General features: G+C 35.2%; 1 protein-coding gene and 1 long non-coding RNA gene across 6 annotated transcripts in view; one reads left to right on the top strand and one right to left on the bottom strand.

Moving 5' to 3' along the window:
* Positions 1 to 21,259, top strand: part of usta (uronyl 2-sulfotransferase a) — a 118,850-nt gene that overhangs the window by 94,695 nt on the left and 2,896 nt on the right. For 4 of the 5 annotated variants that reach the window (XM_087297064.1, XM_087297066.1, XM_087297065.1 and 1 more), the window contains 4 exon segments: positions 6,544 to 6,623; positions 6,732 to 6,885; positions 20,035 to 20,132; positions 20,333 to 20,490. In XM_087297064.1, coding sequence (XP_087153190.1) covers positions 6,544 to 6,623; positions 6,732 to 6,885; positions 20,035 to 20,132; positions 20,333 to 20,490 — 490 coding nt within the window. 5 annotated transcript variants of the gene reach the window in all.
* On the bottom strand, positions 4,429 to 9,803 carry LOC147832250 (uncharacterized). Its single transcript, XR_015518597.1, has 4 exons — positions 7,411 to 9,803; positions 6,177 to 7,360; positions 5,305 to 5,788; positions 4,429 to 5,260 (listed from the first exon to the last, which is right to left on the bottom strand). It is a non-coding gene; the product is annotated as an uncharacterized LOC147832250 (long non-coding RNA).

Below are 21,259 nucleotides of genomic sequence, written 5' to 3'. Positions count from 1 at the left end.
AATATTTTCTAAATGATGTTTAACAGAATATACAGGGGTGCTAATAAACAGGGTTGCTAATAATTTAGGGGGACTAATAATTCTGAAATCAACTCTGTGTGTGTGTGTGTGTGTGTGTGTGTGTGTGTGTGTGTGTGTGTGTGTGTGTGTGTATGTATATATATATATGTATATATATATATATATATATATATATATATATATATATATATATATATATATATTTATATATATATATTTATATATATATATATTTATATATATATATATATATATATATATATATATATATATATATATATATATATATATATATATGTTTATATATATATATATTTATACACACACACACACACACGCACAGTCAAATAGCTATTAACTTCTTCTTTTTTTTTGGTGGGGCGAGTGAAAATTTTGGCAGGGCAAGTAAAAATCAGAACCACTGGCCCGATCGATTTTTACGAAAAAAAATCCTTAGCGTTGAACCCTGCAAGCTAGTGGCAACAGCGGCGAGGGGAAAAAAAAAACTTTACAAATTGGTGAAAGTGAAAAAAAAAAACTTTGAGAGAAATTCAACCTTTTCAATTTCTCCGCTGGCCAAACGTCTTATGCAGAGCTGCAGACTCAAGCTGGGCTTCAGCAAAGACTTGTCTGTCCCCGTAGCGTCACAGGAATCAGTCTCATGCTCTCCACTCCTCCATGACCACCACAGTAGCTGCTCAGGAAACGGCCTGGTCCAGGATATGGAAACTTTGGGATCATCTCTTTGCTCATCTTAGATCGAATCAGTGACTCTGCATAGTCTGAGGGCCTCGGGATGAGTATTCCCAGTTGGAAATGGAGAATAAAGAGAATAGTTAGCATAGCTGCTGTTCATATTGTATAAAAACAAGCTGCAGAAACCTGTGTGTAAACCCACTAAGTGATGCAGTGAGTGTATGCTTTACTAAACAGATAGGTCTTTAATCTAGCTTTGAATTGGAAGAGTGTGTCTGAGCCTCGGACGTTATCAGGAAGGCTATTGCAGAGTTTAGGAGTCATAAAAGAGAAGGCTCTACCTCCTTTACTCAACTTTTCTACTACTACCAGAAGCCCTGAGTTTTGAGATCTTAGAGCGAGTTGGATTGTAGCGAGACAGAATGTTGGTTAGATAAACTGGAGCTAGATTATTTAAGCTTTCTATGTAAAAAGCAATATTTTAAATTCAATACGAAACTTAACAGGCAGCCAGTGTAAGGAGAATAAAATTGGGGTGATATGATCTTATTTTCTTTACCTGGTAAGAACTCTGGCATCTGCATTTTGTACTAATTGAAGTTTGTTAATAGAGGTTGCTGGGCAGCCAGCTAACAGTGCATTACAGTAGTCCAGCCTAGAAGTCATAAAAGTATGGACTAGCTTTTCTGCATCTAAGATCAATAGCAATTTTTAATTCTAAGCTTTATTATGCTATGTTGATCTTCCGTGTTTTAACAAAATGTGATTTTTTTTTTTTTTTTAATAGTTTTTGTGCCCACATTAATTTTTAAAGTATTTTTATATCATCTTATTACAGACAAATGGTCAAATGTGTTGGTTTAGGTGTAATGTATTGAGAAAAAAAGTCACACTCTCATTTCGTAGCTTATGTGCCTAAAATATACATTTCGGGTCATTTTTGGTCCATATTTGAATCTGTAAATTGATGAAGTAATTGTTTCTTATATGAATACTTAGAAGAAAAAGGGTTTTTTGGTTGGATTAGTGATACACACGTCTATTATCTATTAGCCATTTGACCGTACTTGGGGAATTATTCTGTCAGCATTGTCTGTGATTAGTTAGCATAACTGTTATTGAGTGCATTACATGTATTTTCAGTCCTTGTTTTGTCTGGCTGAAAGCTGTGGTTGTCACTGATTTTCTATTTGTCTATTTCTATCTTCAGGGTCTTCTAACCAAATGCACATTTTTTCCTCAGGACAAGGGTCATCAAACTCTCATTTAGAGAATTAATAATGAAGTTTATTTGTGGGGATAGATTGAATGTTTGGTCTGTTTTTGTACAAAACAAGTACAAATGTGGCTCCTTGCTATTAAACACTTGGTCTTCGCATCATTATATAAGTGTAAACGGAGCAAGGAGTTGTTAGTAATAAGAGAGTTCACAGGAAATACCCCGTCTGTCAACTGCCAGTTGATATAATTTGATATAATTTGCTTAATCTCATGTTGCTCCAGATTGCACAACTTTATTTTTCTTTTTGGAACTCCAAGAAGTTTCATAGTCTGCTGCTTCATTGAATGGAGATTCATAATAACCATGGTCTATAGGATCCTATCACACGTGCTGAAGTTACTATTCTTGCATTTAATTAGTTGAAGCACAAAAATATATAGATCTACATATTGCATTTTATTAAATCACGGCCACTCTGAGCTGCTGTGTTCATCTTGATTAATTTGCAAAAAGATATTGAGTTAAAAGGGAATAAATTCAATTTTCTCTGAACATTTAAAGTCAAGACAATTTTTAATAGAAGGAAAACCCTTTTAGACTGCTCATTTGCATAAGATTAAATTAAGATGTTTTGCATTATAAAAGGTCCTATTTTGGTTTTGAGGGTCTCCAACAATAGGCTGATATGCATGCAAGGTCAAAAAACACTTTCATTGTCTTATAATATGCATCTATTTTACCTAATTATCCCAACATCTCCAATTTGATTTGTTTAGCTATTCATTTGATTTCAAACCCCTCCTTTGCGTGAGGTTAATCTGCGCTGATTGGTCCAATGACCCAGTCTGCTGTGATTGGTCGACTGGGTTAAGCGCAAGACAGAGAGAGCCGACCACCATGGCTAAGAAGTAGCAGAGAGTATGTGAGAGCCCAATGCAAGTGGATTACAGCAATGCAGTTAAACACCAGCATATTACTCTACTCTTGAACCTAACCCCACATAATAACAACAACGAAACACATTCAGTATTAATCCACACAGTGGCAAAAGTTAAACATATTTGAAAATTGACAGTGCTGCGTGTGTGAGGAATAGCTGATGATGGCCATAGCAAAGTCAACTGGCAGAGCATCGAAAGTTTGGAAAAGCATTTAAATCGGTAAAGGAAGAAGCACACGTCACATTTTCAACACGGTTTAGATGCAATATGAGCATAACCCCATGGAGAGTTAACCTGAGAGATTGAGTACAAGCACTGATCTATAATAGATATAATAGAATGAATACAAGCCGCGTGGAGCGATTACAACTTACAACACACAATTTAAACACATATTTTCCAAACTACACAAAATAAGGCAACAATTTAATTACTCTTACATGATATGATCCAGAGGAAGAAAAAACTGGTCCATAACAGTTACTGACAAATTCCCATAAATAATAGCCTCTGCTGCTCTTTCTTGAATTGCAAACGGCTAGCGAATCCCGCATTGCAGCGTAGGTTATTGAATCAAAAATCTGAAAAATGACAGGAACAAACAGCACACAGTTGGCTATACTGTGATGTTATTGTTTAAATAAACTTTAACCCTTTATTCCCCACAGCCAAATCTCCATCTGTCAGTGATCGCCATGATCAGTTCCATAATCCCCCGTGCTCCGCTAGTGTCTGAGGGGATACTTACCGGATCTGGTACTACATATTTGGTGATGTACCATATCAACATCGGCGCATTCGAGTGAAAGATCCGAACCCAACCCAATTCATTTATTCAACTCCGAGTCGACTATTTTGTTAAAGAATCAATAGTTTTTAGGTCATTTTCAAAAACCCACAATAGGGCCTCTTCAAATTAAAAACCTAATTATATACTTGATTCAACTGAATAAAATATTGCCCATCACAATGCCAAGGTTTACCAAATAAAGCATCGGATCACATTCTTCATATTTTTATTTGACCTCAAGACACCAAAACATGGAACCCTTACCCAGTCATCTAGAGTACAAACTGAGGTGTAGCTTATGAAGTGGTCAAAGAAGCAGAATTAGACCCTTCAGTTTAAACTGATAAGCTAACAACTGCATGACATTATTATATATTAATATATACTGTATCATATATTGACTTGTAAAGCATTACTTTAGCAGGACAGCTTCTATATGTCTATAAAAGCATGTACAGCACAGGAAATTATTCCATTTTTCAAATTATGTCACTACCTCAGGTTGTTCATGATTTTTTTTGTTTTGGCATTTGGTGCAGAGTTTGGTAAAATAATAAAGCTTGAGCAGTGCACGTTTTATGGTGTGACGGCTTGAGTCAAGATGCAACATTAAGAGATTTAATTTTTGCTATGAAATCTCAGTTCTGAGGGTGGTCTTTTCCAACCTGGAAACTTCTGGAAGCTATTGTTGAGAGTTACAAGAAGCTGTGATCTACACACACACACACACACACACACACACACACACACACACACACACACACACACACACACACACACACATACACACACACACACACACCGTCCTGGCACAGCAGACTAACATTACATCATCCCGCTCTGCATATGGTGATCCATTATAGGATTGTTAAGTCTCCCTATGCCTGTGTGTGTATGTTTGTAGTGACTGTAACATGCAGTTAAGGACACATGGGCTCTATCAGAGCAGACTGGGGCCCCAGCTGGCCCTCATTAGAAAACATTAAGCTAATGAGAAGTCCACCTCATCAGATGACCTAACCATTTTCCACTGCACCACGCACCGTCCACGCGAGGAATGTCTCCTTCAGTTGTGTTCTTCTGAGACCTAAGGGGTCTGTTTGCACTTTTTATATGTTGATGGTTTTATTTAATGGATTCATTTCTGTGGTTGAGGAATTATTGGTTTATGGTCACTTGCTGCAGCTGCCTTTCATACTTTTCATCCTAAATAGTAAACAAAAAAATTATAATTAGTGTGTCCCAAATCACAGTGTTTAAATAAGTCTTCCAGTGTTAAACTGACGGTCCATTTTCAGCAGACATTGGAAGTGTAGATCTTGATTTGAACTGCAATCACAGATAACGAAAATAAATGCTAAACTACAAACATGGCAGATGTGGAGAGGTATTGGCAAGAGGGTTTGAATGATCAATGTGTAATATCTAATCTAATGAAAAATAATGGTAACAACTTAAAGTTAATAATGACATAGCCCATTTTATGAATATGATGGAGGTTTTAGTCATGTCTATGACATTATTTTTTTTATCACTTTTATCATTAATTGCTTTATTAATAATTAGTGAAATTTTAAAGACAAATTGGATCTGTACACACTGTGGTTGAATGACATGATATGGGGTTTAATGACTTTTTCAATTTGCAATACTATTTTTGAGGTCAAGAAAAATATTAACGAAGCTGTTAAAAAAAATCGCTGACAACCTTAGAATGGCCTCAGGACAGTCATGTTTATGACAGATTTATGACAAGATATGTTGTCTTGATAATGTTAGGTTGTCATGCAAAGATTAAAACAGGTTATGGTGTTTTTTTATAAGTTTTCACAAGAAAGACATATCAAAAACAGTTATACTTGCATTTAAAATGACATAACTGGATTAAATGCTTAATAACAGTTGTCATAAGCATGCATAAAATGATGATAAAGCTTTCATAAACAGCATTTCAAGTGAATTGTTTTCAAAAAAATATTTAATTAATGTCATCTGCAATAATATTTCTGTACTTTCATAAAGACACAGATGCTAATTGATTTTTAAAAACCTCATATGAGAAAACAGAAGAAACAGAACAGTATGTTCATGATGAAGCAGTGTGTCCCAGCAACTTGCCTATGTTATGACCTAAACCGGTCACCACAAATAAGGAGAAGTCGAGTACAATTGCGGTACAAAAATATATTTATTTACTATTATTAAGGTCATGTTGCTAGCCCATCAGGTCCAAAACCGATCCTAGCCGAAAGGTAAGTGACCAGATTCCACGTGCAGCCTCTCACTCTCGTCTGAAACGAACACGCTATTTATAGCAGAGCAACTCAATCACAAACCGGTGTTCTCAATCCCAGCGCAATCAGCTGGACCTGCAACACACACACACAGATGCACAGACCGACACCCACACCCCAGCCACAAACGACCACAAGGGGTCGTCACACCTTCCTCCCCAAAAAAAAATTAATTAAAAAAAAAAAAAAAAAAAAAAATTTTATTGTTACACATATACTATTGTTACACATTTAAAAGTATTGACTTTTTCTTCACAAAAAGAGTACACATTTAGGGCATCATATAAATAGATGAAATGGGATCCAACAACCGATCAAAAAACTTGGTAAATCCTTTGTCTGTATGAGATTTTTTAAAATGTATTTGTTTGAGAGAAATTTATATATGTATATTTATCTGCAGTATTATTAGATATAGTTTATTAAATTATTGATGCTCTTATTTAGGAACTTTTTACACCTATTGCTATTTTTAATTTATTCTTGCAACTATTCTTGCTGCAGTTGTCAGTATCATTGAGTGAAGATACTATACTAAACATTTTCATCTGTTAATTTTTGTTGATTTTTTTTTTTCAGGTGGATTTGATCACAAACATTAGCAATATCCCGCAACCTTTTCTGTACACCAGACATGTTCACTTTCTCAATTTCACCAGGTAAGCAAATCAAGGATCATTTATGTAAATGTTTCTTATCAGATTAAAGATAAAAACACAGGCACACAGACTCTTTATGATATCTTTTTTTTTTTACTTTTTTCTCAGGTTCAGGATAGAACAGCCTGTCTACATAAACATCATCAGGGATCCCATTAACCGTTTTCTCTCGAATTACTTTTTCCGTCGTTTCGGGGACTGGAGAGGAGAGCAAAATCACCTGATCCGCACACCCCAGATGAAGGATGATGAGAGATATCTGGTCAGAAGCACTTTCTGAATCCCTTCCTTGCTTCCTCATTTTTTAATGACATTCTCTCTTTATTATTTTGTGACATTTTAGTAATTAGGTAGTTCTTTACCTTCAAACTTTTTGTTGTTGTAGTCTCTCACTTGTACTGTAACTTTCAGCATGACATCCATTTCTCCTTTTATATAAATATATTAAAAGTGTATTTTTGTCAAGGATACAGAATGTCAGTAAAAATGAAATGAAGTATGAGACATTTGACAGATTTGATTTAGTTAATTATCCGATTTAGTTACATATCAAATTGATGTAATATTTAAATGAACAATATCTTGTGTAAAATTCTAATCGTGAAAAGAATGTTAATATTGTCCATTTATATTTACAATACATATAATTCAGACCTAGGGGGCGACATGGTGGCTCAGTGGTTAGCACTATCGCCTCACAGCAAGATGGTCACTGGTTCGAGTCCCAGCTGGGTCTGCTGGCATTTCTGTGTGGAGTTTGCATGTTCTCCCTGTGTTGGCGTGGGACTCCTCCGGGTGCTCCGGTTTCACCAAAAGTCCATAGACATGTGGTATAGGTGAACTGGATGAACTAAATTGGCTGTAGTGTATGAGTTTGAATGTGTGTGTGTGTGGATGTTTCCCAGTAATGGGTTGCGGCTAGAAGAGCTTACACTTTGTAAAATGTTTTTTTTTTGTCTAGTTTGCGGCTCATTCAGGTGCTGTGGCAACCCCTGATAAATAAAGGACTAAGCTGAAGGAAAATAAATGAATGAATGAATGAATTCAGATCTTTAGATTGACATTTTCAAGGGTCATTTATTTATCTAATTTAATGCCCATTGGAAATGGCACTTGTTAATGTATGTCTACTGATTGTGGACAAATTAAAATTGTGAAGTGATTTATAAAAGAATTTATTCACTAGGCCAAAAGTAACAGTTCAAGAACTTAATGCAATTAAAAGCGTCCTCAATTTCATTTTCCTTTTTTTCTCCCGTTAGTCTAGTTTGCTGCATCCGAAAGTCAAGTGACGTGATGTGATGAAAGCATTTCCTCTTTAGGATGAATTTGTTGCAAAATGAGTGTTTTTAGAGAATCTGGCTGTATGTTTGGAAATGAGCACAGACAACGTGAGCAGTATATTCAGGAACTGATTAGTCATGTTTGCTTTTTGTTCAGTTGAAGTCAGTTGTGTTGCTAAATCCACAAACCTCTGATTTTTACTCGGGAAAAAATAACATGAATGCTGAAAGTCAAGACAATCATATGAAAACTTGGCACTGATGGAAGAATTACATCAGTCAAATAAGGATTGTGACAGAATTATGGCTCATATCTGTTATACATAAAACATAAATGGCCAGTTTCCCAGACACATATTAATCCGAGACATTAACTGGGACTTTTTTCTTTTCAACTTACTAGTTAATTCAATCCAGGCGACTTTCTCTGTTAACTCATCCCATAAATCTATGAATACTCTGCTTTCTACACTTCAAAAAATAATTTTGCTGCTTGTTCAAACTGTTTTTTTTAAAAACGAACTGAAACAACTACATTTTTTTGAGTTTTGGGGGGTTATTAAATAGTTTTATGTTCAATCCACATAAATTTGTCAAAATCGATTAACTTCAAAAGTCAATTTGTGTTGGGAAAACATGAATGAATTGTGTGGAACCCTGCATCTTTTTGTGCTTTAGGTGTACTCATTTTAAATAAGTAGTTTGAAAAAGCAGCAAAAGTCATTTTTTGAGTGTGCACGATATTTTTCAACATTGATTCATTATTGTCAAATCCAGTTGCTGGAAGGCCACAGCTTTGCACAGTTTAGCTTTAACCCTAATAAAACTCTCCTGATGAACCTATTTGTGTCCTTCATGCTTGTTTTAGACCTGCAGATAAATGTGTTAAAGCAGGGTTAGACCTAAACTGTGCAGACGCCCTCTGCGGCCCTCCAGGAACTGGATTTGGCATCTGTGATTTGATATAACATTTCAGCATTGATTGATTAATAACATTTTAAAGCTTTAAAATGAAAAACCTTAAAGATATTTCACAATATTTCTGTTCTGCTTTATTTTATCTTAAACTAATTTAAAAAGTGGAATTTGCATGTTTTCCAAGTGTTCACGTGGGTTTCCTGCTGGTGCTCTGGTTTCTCCCACAGTCCAAAGACATGCAGTACAGGTGAATTGGGTTGGCAAAATTGTCCGTAGTGTACAGTATGAGTGTATATGGATATGAGGTGGGTTGCAGCTAGAAGGGCATCCTCTGCATAAAACATATGCTGGATAAGTTGCCGGTGCATGCCACTGTGGTGACCCCAAATTGATAAAAGAGACTAAGCCGAAAAGAAAATGAATGAATGAATAAATAATAAAAAAAGTGAGAGTTTTGACATTTTTAAGTTACGTAAACTGTGGAAATGTTAATTACAAATAAAGTCAAATTCAGTGTTACTGTCAATTCAACCACATGTACAAGACATACAGACAGGGGCAGATTTAACCAATAAGCAAGGTAAGTGGCTGCTTAGGGGAACAGGAAATCTGAGGGCCCCCCCAAAAATACCTAGATTTATACTTATAAATTATAAATAATATTGTTTTCTGTTATATTTTGTATTGTGAGGGTCTAAATTTTTTTTATTTGAATGTAATTATTACATCTGCGTAAATGTGTCCTGCGTGGAAAAGGAGATAGTTGTTTAACAGCAAACTAAACAAAAATAAAAACAAAAGGTGCATTTTAGAAATTTTTGGCCACATGACTGGAACTGCTTAGGGCCCCCAAATCACTAAATCCGCCCCTGCATACACAGAATCGAAATTGCATTACTGTCAGACCCTAGGTGGCTAACATATAATAGTAATACAAAAAGAAGAATATTCAAAAGAAATTATACATGTAATATAATCTAAAGAAATAAGAAAAAAAAATGTAAGCAATACAATTACACATATAGGGAATATGGCAAGGAGTGCAAAGCAGAGTTGTGCAGATGCAAAATAGTGTAGTGCAAAAAGCTTGTAAATATAATAAAGGTATGGTAAAGATATGATAAATATGATAAAGCAGTATGAACCATTTAATATCATTATTAGTTTTTACTATTTTATGTATACTTTTACCAGTAGATTACATTCATACAAACTTAATATAAATTTATGTTGATGCAATTTATTGGGAAAAGTAAACAAATTGTAAAAACTAATAATTCAATGAATTAGCTTCTTATTTTTTGCCTCAAAATCTATGTGGTTCTATGAACTTTAAGATGGATGGGAATACTAATAGATAGCTTTCTAAATAAATTTAAAATATCACTTGATAATCTGTCTCTCAAAGTGTTTAAAGTGTTTCACAAAATTGTATTATGGTTTGTAATCTTGAAATAACAGACATGAGCAATATCACACAGCAGTTTTTTAGTTACTAGCTGAACATATCGTAGCTAATGAGAGACTCCCGTGCATCTTAATCAGAGCATATTGAACAGAAGATCCTGCTGGATAACCACGTCTCTCTTTCTCTCTCTACAATTTAGCATTACCACGGCTTGTGATCTGTCTCTCACTAAACACATCTGTTTGCTTGATTTATGTGTCAGTAATAGCAAGGAATGAGTCAAGAATGAATTTAATTATTGCAATCTGTGACGTACTGAGGAATTCCCTACAACAACACAGACACATGCCTTCATAAATATATTTTTCATCATCAGAATGCATTGCTTTTGTCAAGCGGCAGCCGATTCTTGCTTTAATATGTCAGACTTATTTATTGATTTACCAGCAAGTTCAGTTTATTGGATATTGTTATCATATTTTATTTGTTTTTAATTATGTAATTTTTACTCATTTTGTTTCTGTTGATAAATTATCTATTTGATAAATATCGTGCATGCCTAATTTTAGCTTAGTTATTTTAGAGTTATTTTAGAATTTATTCAAACTTGATAATTAAAAAATTCATTCATTCATTTTCTTTTTGGCTTAGTACCTATAGTAATCCGGGGTCGCCACAGCAAAATGAACCGCCAACTTATCCAGCACATGTTTCACGCAGCGGATGCCCTTCCAGCTGCAACCCATCTCTTCGAAACATCCATACACACTCATTCACACACATACACTAGGAACAATTTAGCCTACTATATCCAATTTACCTGTACCACATGTCTTTGGACTGAAACCGGAGCACCCGAAGGAAACCCACGCGAAAGCGGGGAGAACATGCAAACTCCACACAGAAATGCGAACTGACCCTGCCGAAGCTCGAACCAGCAACGTTCTTGCTGTGAGGTGACAGCGCTACCTACTGCGCCACCTTACTTAAAAAATATGAAAACAAAATATGTTTCAAATTTTATTTATTAATCGATTTATTTTATTTATTCATTTTATTGTTTGTTTTAATGAATTTTAAATAAGTTTATGAAGAGGTATCTGCCTTGTCTGCTTTTATACCTGTATATTTTAGAAAGCAACTTACTTTAAAACAGCCAATTCAAATGTTATCACTCAATAGACAGGGTGTTATCAGTCATCATCAGCTGATAGATATGGGTCAGTATGCGCCTTCTGCATCTTAGGAAGGCTCAGAAGGCTGTTATCATCCATCCACCCACATGGTTAATCAGCCATAGATCACATACGGCTGCAGCCGGAAGTTACAGAGAATTGTTTATATTATTTATTAAGTTTCCATTAATTGTATTTTATTAACATCTACCCCAACCCTAAACCCAACTGTCACAGTAATGTAAAAACAGATCTGGATCTGGGGTCTTTTCTATCAGTATAACTGATTAATCATGTGGATGGATGATAACAGCCTTCTGAGCTTACTAGTAGGTGCAGAAGGCCCCTACTGGCCCATATCTTTCAGCTGATAACGCCTGATAATGCGTGAATGAGTGATCACATTCGAAGCGGGTGTTTTTAAAACAAATTTTCCTCAAGGATTACTTCTGTTTTCATTGTCACATGATCCTTCATGATCCTGCTATAGCCGTTTTATTATTATCAATGTACTAAATACTTGTACTGCTTATTTTTTCAAATACAGTTATTAAAACAGTTATTCCAGGGCCGTTTGATGAATAAAAAAAGAGCATTTCTTTGCAATAGGAATGTTTATGACATTTTAAATGCCTCTCAGATCACCTTTGATCAATGCAGGGCGCGAAATTGTGACTTTTTTGGTCACATATGTGCCCAAAATTGTGTCTATGCAACCTCAAAATATGTTTGGGAGCATTTGTGCGAGTGCATAAAAACTGTTGCTATGCTGCGTTTTTTTTACTACAAAAATGTCCACAACATGCGCAGGTTCAGTAGGCATTCACACAGAATGCATCTTTACACCTGAAACGTGAAACGCAGTGCTCAGAAATAGTTTAAAACAGTTGTCATGTCAACTTGCTACAGTAAACAAAGTCTGCAATGCATGCCCGGCCTTCAAGTTCTTCTGATTGGCCCACTGCACTAGAACTGAACACGAATGGATTGGTTAATATCAACTGTCAATCTGCGCCATCTTCCGTCAGATGACACAAAGCTAGAGCCGCGAAAATGTAAAGCTCTGAAGATGAGAGAATGATAACTACACTGACAGATTTTGTTTTAGAAACCGCCTAAAGTTACAAATAATGTCGCATCTTATTAGTGATCATGTGGTGAATGTTAATCCAGCATCTACACTTTTCGAAGAGTGGTTAAACGATTTAGTAATTTGGGATAAAGTCCGCTATGAAAATGACTAAAGCATTCACTGTAAAGCCTGTGAGAAGAAGTTTGCCACTTGTATGTGTTCTTGTGCCAACAAAGATAAAAAAAATTTGTTTGTTGTAAGTTGCGCTGGCAGACCTTCAAAGCTGGAGGACTGATGTACTGCCCATGTATACCAATGACTGAAGTCATTAAAAGCTTAACTCTGCATGACGGTGCTGATTGCCCAGTGGGCAGTGTGCCAACATGTAGAGCAAAAGTGCTCCAGGCATCCTGAGTTCGAGTTCCTGCTCGTACACCTTTCCAGATCAGGTCCCTCTCTCTCTTTCCCACTGCATCTCCTGTCATCCTACTATATCCTAAAAAACAACTCTGTGTGCGTGAGTGTGTGTGTGTTCACAGGCAGGAAATTGCCTCTCTTAATGGAACTTCCTCAGCTTCCCTCTAGCATACTCTAGCAGACAGTCCTTTTCTCATATCATCTAAACTCATCTCTTATTTGCTTTGCTACATAATTTAGCTGAATGTTGTACAGTATATGCAATAAACATTTGTATTTATTTTGTGCCTTCCATTTTTTGTAGAGCTTTCTTGACAGCAAAATGTTTTCCTTCGCGTGAGGCAAAGAGTGTGTTGCTTGGTGACGTCCATCTGGAGGTAGTTGGGGTAAATTGTGATGGCTGTGTTCCCAGGTGCTTTAGTGAAATGGCCACCTTGGGACTGAATCAAGAACACAAGGCCAAATAAGTGTGTCACCTGAGCTGAAGTAGCTCCTCTTAGAGAGAGAAAGAGACCGCGCTCGAAAGATTGCCCTGTTTTACTAATCGGGACAATTGCCAGAAGCACATTATAGCCGTTTGCTGCAACTTTATATGTCATTTCATATAGTCGAGTAGACTTTCTTTCTATATTTTCTGCTCTCCATTAAACAGCGTCTTCCTCCTCATTGAACTTGTTTTTAATTGTTAGTTTTAGACGTCTGGCTCAGCTTTAAGCTGTTATTATCTCCTCAGGGATTGAGTAGGTTGTTCTGGAAGTTTCTGCGTAATTGCTGATCTTTTAGAGGGTGACATTTCGGTTTATTTTGTTCATGGTAAACATTTGCCCTTTTGGCCATCTGGCTTTCTGTACTTTAATGCTTTCTCTTTTTATATTCCAAAAAGTCAGCGGAAGCTCAAGTGGAACCTAACCTGTTTGTCTTGCAGCAATAGCATTTGTGTGTTCAAAGCTCATGTCCATCAGAGTTGTGTGTGTGTGTCTCCGCTGGGCCGGACTGGAGATGCGGATGAAAGGACATTGATGCGCTCTTGGCTTTTAGTCTATTTTCAGAAACACACAGAGTGAGTATTGTTAAAGGATCTGGCCCTCCTGGAGCTCCGCTGCTTTGAAGGAGTCGCCAGTGCATCAGCTTGATATTGTCAACAAATGAACACGTTCAGAGAACAGAGAAAGTGAGTTAAACAGAGAGCAGTCTGCTCCTTTTGCTCTAGTTCACAATTTGCATGTAATAAATGTAAGGATAGGGGGAAAAAAGTTGAAGTTGGATATAGATCTGCAATAATATACTATTTGTTGTTTCAAAGCTCATGTAATTAAATCATACTGTAGATTGTAAAACATATGGACATTGTATCCATCATGTCACCCATTGGTTTCTGAAGAGCGTAAATGAAACTAGGCGTAGCCAACTGTCATCATTTTGTTTACTCGTTATTGCACCGACCAGGGGTTACCAAAAAGGGCAAAGAGGCGGAGCATCAGTGGAGCTATAGATGCGTGCTAGTAGTTTGCTTAGACAGGCTTTTCTTTGAGAGAAATGCTTAATAATTCATTGCCTGTGACCCGTTTGTGTTCTGACCACACGTTCTTGGTTGTGTACTATATCAATAGTCTATATCAAGTGTTTATTCTTTTAAAAAAACACTCTTGTAATAAATTGAACCACTAAACATTGTTCTTTTGACGTTTTTCTACAAGAGGAAAACGCAAATTGCTTCCAAATACTTCAAATATAATCTATGTTAGTAAATGCAAGAACATTTATGAAATCCAGGCATTACACTGTATGACAACACTTCAGATTACTGTTCCATAGCCTACAGCTAATCGATCTGTCAGATTCTGGAGTGCTTTACAGTTCTACAGACAATTATAAATGATAAATAATATTAAATAAAACAAATACATTTTTAGAGATGGCATAAGTGTATAATATCACTCACCTGGGAAATGGAGGCCACTTGAATGGTTTGTGAGAAAAATTAAGTGCACACAGCATGCCAAATTACCTGATATTTGTAGTTAATAATCCCAAAAGGCAACTGACTGTGTAAGGCCACATAAAACAAAACAAAATAGGATGTATATGCAGAGTTCAGCAGTTAATCAGCTGAGGTGACGAAGCGGCGACAAGCAAAATCTAGTTGTCACTCAAGTGGCCACGCCCTTAATTATGCAGACTTAATAAAAACGAAACGGATGAGTTATAAAAAATAAACCCCCCTCACAGTTGTTATGAAGGGTAATATTAGCTATATGCACAGACACCATCTTTTGTACCAGGCTGTAAACATGTTTTATCAGCTGTACTATTGGCCAATTTAGCATAGCAGTCAGTGGACATCTGGAGTATCAAAGGCTAGTTGATGAATTGCAGTTTCAGTTACTTCCTTATTGGCTTCACGAGAGACAGCAGGATGTTGTCGCTTGAATTAAATATTTCACTCACTTTGATTTAGATTTTTAAATATGTCTTGAATGTCTAGAAGCATTCACTGTAAATTAAGCATGTTTGAGAGCACCTACTGTCTATCTAAGTGCTAATTTCCCAGTATAATGATGAGGACACCATACTATCAGTGAGCACCATCTTTCGTTTGAGATGTTAAACTGAGGTCCTGACCTGACCTGTCCTGACCAAATTTTGTTCATTGGCCCTTACCCATCATGGCCTCCCAGTCATTTTCATCCACCGAATTGGCTGTATCTCTGTCTCTTCTCTTTACCTGCAGCTGGTGTGTGGTGAGTGCGCTAGTGCCATTGTCCTGTCATTTTCATAGCTTATCCAGGTGGATGCTTCACAGTGGTGTGTGGTGTGGAGAGACATCTCGCATAATTGTAAGGAAGAATAAATAAAGTTGTGTTAAAATAAAACACAATAAATGCCTGATTTAAATGCACATTACTTACTTACTTACTTACTTACTTAGTACTACTTACAGTACTTACTGTAAAATTCATAATATCCATAATATAAAATAAATAATTTTTAATTCTTTTTTCTTTTTAATTCATAATATAAAAGTAAAAGGAGGTTTAAAAAATCATTTAAAAAATATTTAATGGAACAATATTAAGTGGATGTTGATTTGGATGTTATGTATGAATTTTGTATTTTAATGTTTTTATTAGTCTTTGTAGTTGTGTATTAATGTAATTTTGTGTTATGTTCGATGGACCCCAGGAAGAATAGCCACTACCTTGGTAGTGGCTAATGGGGATCCTGATAAATAAATAAATAATATGCCTGTAGAAGTTTTAGTTTTTTTACACATGAAAGAGTGCTGCATTCCTGAAAATGTCTTACCTCAAATTTGGCATTGCTTTTATACATTTCAACAAACAAAAAATGTATACAGGGCGAGTAAAATTTAATACGCAATAGTCTTTTTTTCCAATAAAAAAAGTTATTTAGTGTTTAGTTTAGGAATGATTTTGCTTTTGAACAAATCATTTGATTAATTGATTCAATTAATCACTTATTTATCTATGACAGGCCTGAACCAGCCATATAAATTTAATGTGGTTTGTAAATTGCATTGATAGCAATATCAGTCCTGTTTTTCTCAAAAATCTATAAGACAGAATAGCAGCTTATATTGCATCTCAAATATGAAACCCATTTGCATAACCACTTTGTTTTCTTTTGCTGTTCATTTTAGAATGTAAAGTAATTGCTACTGTATAATGTAAACAAATGCACTATAAACTGTGTTTTAAGAATGAAAATAAATAAATATAAATAATGTATAAAAAATAGGAAATTATAGAAAATTATGAAAAAAAAATATTTTTAAATTATTAGAAACCAATAATATAAAATAAAAAAGCTTAAACAAAAATAAAAACTGCATAATGCTAATTATGAAGTAATGTATACAAAAATATAATTTAATAAGATTATAATAAGTACATTTTCCAAAATTTGATATGAATTAAAATGAATAAATATAGTGCCTTTATACATTAAATATACAATGACAAAATGGAAAACTATATTAAAGAGTAGGAAATTTGTAATAATGTAACTTAATAGAAACTAAATATTTAACAATTAATATTTCAATATTGTAATACTTTATATATATATATATATATATATATATATATATATATATATATATATATATATATATATATATATATATATATATATATATATATATATATATATATATATATATATATATATATATAAACTGGTCTTTATACAAGCAACTGTGTGATTTCTCAAAAAGATGATCTTGTTTGGGACCATGGAAACCCCTGATCTAAGTTCACATTTTTATGTACAGCAATAAGAAACACTGTTTTTTGGAATGCTGAGTATTTTAAAAAGTGAAGGTATGTCATATTGGGAGTTGACTCAAATTGCAAGTTAACTCAAATTACACAAACTCTAAAGACAGTTTAAAAAATCTAAAATGATCTCGTCTGCCATAAGTATATGAATTATCCACCATTTCCAGTCTCAAAAGGCTGATCAAAACTGGAAACCCCATCAATAACATTAATAACCAAAACTGACTGATAATTGAAAAACATTAACGCTATTAATGGTTGGGATATGAAGAAGGTAGTCCAAAGTAAATATCTAAAATCTTCTTGACTAAAGATGATGTATTGCAAAGCAGCAGAGACCTTTTCATTTCCTGACTTAAAGCTTAATGAAAGGCAGGGAAATAATGTTCACGTATCGGCTCATACTTGGCATGTGTAAGGGCCATTCTGCTGTTAAAGATTAATGCTGACACAACTCTGAGTATGTTTTTCTACCTGCCAGCATGAGGGCCCTTCTCTTCTAGACCCACAGCTGGCATGTGATTCCCAGCAGCTCTAAAGCCCCACCTGGGGCTCATGAAAGAGGAGGAGAGCCTGCAGTCTGGAGCCTCGTGGCTGTGTGCACTTTACTTAACCTCTCTTGTGCACCAGTTAGAGACCAGGCTGTTAACTTGACAAACTGCCCTCCTTTATAACAAATGTCATCTTGACAATCTACCAGTCAGCGTGAAATAAGCTCTCTCTGTTACCATGTTTAGTCACATAAGCAATGTTTATTGCATTGAGTTTTGTAAAGGCAAATTTGTGTAATTTGATTACACAGTTACTAAAGTCAAGTAGTTAAATTGCTGGAAAACTTAAGCTGAAAATGGTGATAGATGTTGACTAGCGTGTTTGCTTCTTCAAGTGGAAATACAGACATTACTTTGATTTCATTGAGTGTAAAAACAAAAATATTGCTGTCAAAGGTAGTCTCTAAAGAACTTTAAACTGCTTTTTACTCGACCAGCAACTTGTTTAAGTAATTGAATCACCAAAGAGGACACCGGCGCCCAAAAACATGGCAGTCCAACTCAGCCTAAACAGGCTACACTGGATTTTTGTGCAGGATCGGGAGTGAAGGTATCTTCTGAATGTGGAGAGAAGCTTAGCTTCTTCTGGGGCCGTTACATATATCACATCTTTTGCGCGTGTAAATTCGTTATTTCCAATGGAGGCGCGCGTCTTGCGCACACATATCCAAAAAGCATAATGCACATGCTCGCATTTTCCAGGCGCACCAGTTGAAAACTACGAGTCACATGACAATAATTGCAGCTTCATGCTTTGAATGGAATATACACATTTCGGTAGTTACCTCAGACAAACACAGAACACACAAACACTGCAGTGCTTTTGCATATATGGATGTCAAAAGTTTAAGGTATCCAGTTTTCTCCTTAATGTCTTCTTTTGCGTTAAAAAAAGACAAACAGGTTTGGAACAAGTGAATGATGAGAGAATTTTCAGTTTTGGGCAAACTCTTTAAGTCTTTTGAATTTGTCAATCTGCTGTAATCAACCCATTGTAACGTTTTCAGTGTATATTAAAGTACTGAAAGAGCTTCAGTTTATTTTGTATTTTATAGGTATATTTTATATGTTTTAAAAGTAACTTTAAAGTAATTATTAATCTGATTACTTTTTACACTAAGTAATTAGTAATGTAATCAGATTGCAATTTTCCAGTAGTTTTCAGTAATTTGTATTTTTTTAAGTCACTTACTCAACAACACTGGATTCAGCATACAGTTTTGTCAAAAAATGTACTTGACCATACATCTGACTGCAGTTTCAAGGTAAAATGAACACTATGAGGTAGTATGACACCAACAACTTTTGTTCCTTTTCACACTAATGATATTTACAGGGATACATTGTACCCTACAAATTAAGTACAATGAATTAAGTTTTTTGTACTTTTCTCTAGTAGATTTTTCATCTGAAACATACAGCGAAGTGTACCTGGAGCAATGTATTTTACATTTAACAAAAATGTAGGCAGAGGCACATACAGTAGGCAAGTAGATATCCTGAAAGTGAGATCCTTAAATTATCATCCAATAAAGACAGTTTATTATCCTTTGAGGCCCAATGAGAGAATTTATGAATGGGAGTGAAATGAGGTCATGTGATACTGACAGAATCGCGAATCCCATTCATAATATCCACAATCCTGCCATATAGAACATACCTTTCTAACAGTTGTGAAGTAAGTTCATATTACTCGAGTAGTATGCAATTTAGAATGCAGTGTTTGTTTTGAATAAGTGTGTGCCGTGGGTGTTTTTCCATCTAAAGTTCCCCTGCGTAACTGGATCAAATAAAGTGATGAAGCATTGCTTTAATGCATTGGGTCTTGATTAGTGATTGCTTGTGTTTTAGGACTGTTTTATAACCATGAATCCTGTCACATTATTTCTGCATTTCAAACTTTATAAATCCACCTCCAAAGGCCACTTTGAAGTCAGCACAGGTGCTTCAAACCAGAGATTTTAAAGGGAGCAAGTGATGGATGCTGTTCGTTTATTTGAAAGAATCTTTGCAGCTTTATGGTCCCCATCATGTTTCGCTTTTTCAAAGCTCACACTGTAAAGTGAATCCTTCATAGGGTATGGGAATGAGCCCTTCAGAATGGAACGCAGCTTTTAACTTTGCTTATGTGAGTGGCGCCCCCTTGTGTTCTTTCAAACAGTTCGGCGGTACTTTGGATGCATCTGCTAATCTATGATTTATAAGCACTTTTTCTTCTTTTTTTATGCTTTGCGTAGTTTTTGGCTGTATCTCTGTCTGACTCATTTTCCCATTTCTTCACTGCAGGACATTAACGTGTGTATCATGGAGAACTACCCAGAGTGCTCAAACCCTCGCCTCTTCTACATCGTTCCATACTTTTGTGGACAACACCCTCAGTGCAGGTAATGCAATCTAAAAGCAAACTCTTCTTGTAGTGACAGTCACAGAACCCGAGGAACTCGGATTTGTATAGTGTTATAATAAAGTGTTCAGTGACTGCAGTATAAACATTATATGTGCTGTTTATTTTCACAAACAGTATTATCAGTATTATTATTGCATGCTTTATCAAAAAAATGTTTATTATATTTGTCTGCTACAGGGAGCCGGGTATGTGGGCAGTGGAGAGGGCCAAACAAAATGTTATAGAGAACTTTCTACTTGTGGGGATTCTGGAGGAGCTGGAGGATGTATTACTCTTGCTGGAGAGACTTCTACCTCACTACTTTAGTGATGTCCTAACCATCTACAAGAGTCCAGGTGTGCTTTATTCAGTTACTCTGAATTAAAATGTGAGAAATTCAAATAATAAAGGTAAATGTGAAGGGTAAATTAAATAACATAGAAGTGGAAATAAACAAACATTTATTTGATAATTTTAAAAAATGATGCCCTGATTTACTTACACCAATGCAGCAATATATTTTAGTGTTAAAAACTACTGTCAGGATTAACTAAAGACATGCTGTGAAAAGGCATGAAGAGTTATTTTTGCAGCTGACCTCTTTGTATGTATTATTAGAAGTATTTGTGGCATTTGCATATTATTTAGCCATTATTATTAGTTTTGATCCCTAAACTCATCTTTAATCTTTAAACCAATGATAACTGAAGCATGTGCTACAATCTTTAATCACATTTCATTTTAAGGTACAATTCTCATTATTAACAAACAGTAAACCCTTTTCACGTGATGTTCACATGCTGTCAGGTTTCACTACACGCAGTGTATTTTTACCTCCACCTACACAAAACTCCCCATAGAGAATTTACTTAGCTGCATATTTGCTACAGATATAGTTAGATAGTGACTTCTAACAATAAGGAGACTGCGTTTTAATTATAAGATTAAAATGCAGTATTATTAGATTATGAAATTATTTGTAACTTTAATTAGGCTACAATGTATACAAATATTAAATTAAAACCACCTAGTAGGTGGCTGCAGGACACTGTCTAAAGGTTTTAATTCATTCAAACAGAGAAAATGAAAAAAACATTAATGGATCATTAAATGATAAATGATGAA

Source organism: Danio rerio, chromosome 20 (genome assembly GCF_052040795.2).
Source record: "Danio rerio strain M-AB ecotype USA chromosome 20, GRCz13ab, whole genome shotgun sequence".
NCBI lineage: Eukaryota > Metazoa > Chordata > Actinopteri > Cypriniformes > Danionidae > Danio > Danio rerio.
The sequence above is the reverse complement of the archived record's forward strand: the minus strand, read 5'-3'. Positions and strand labels throughout refer to the sequence as shown.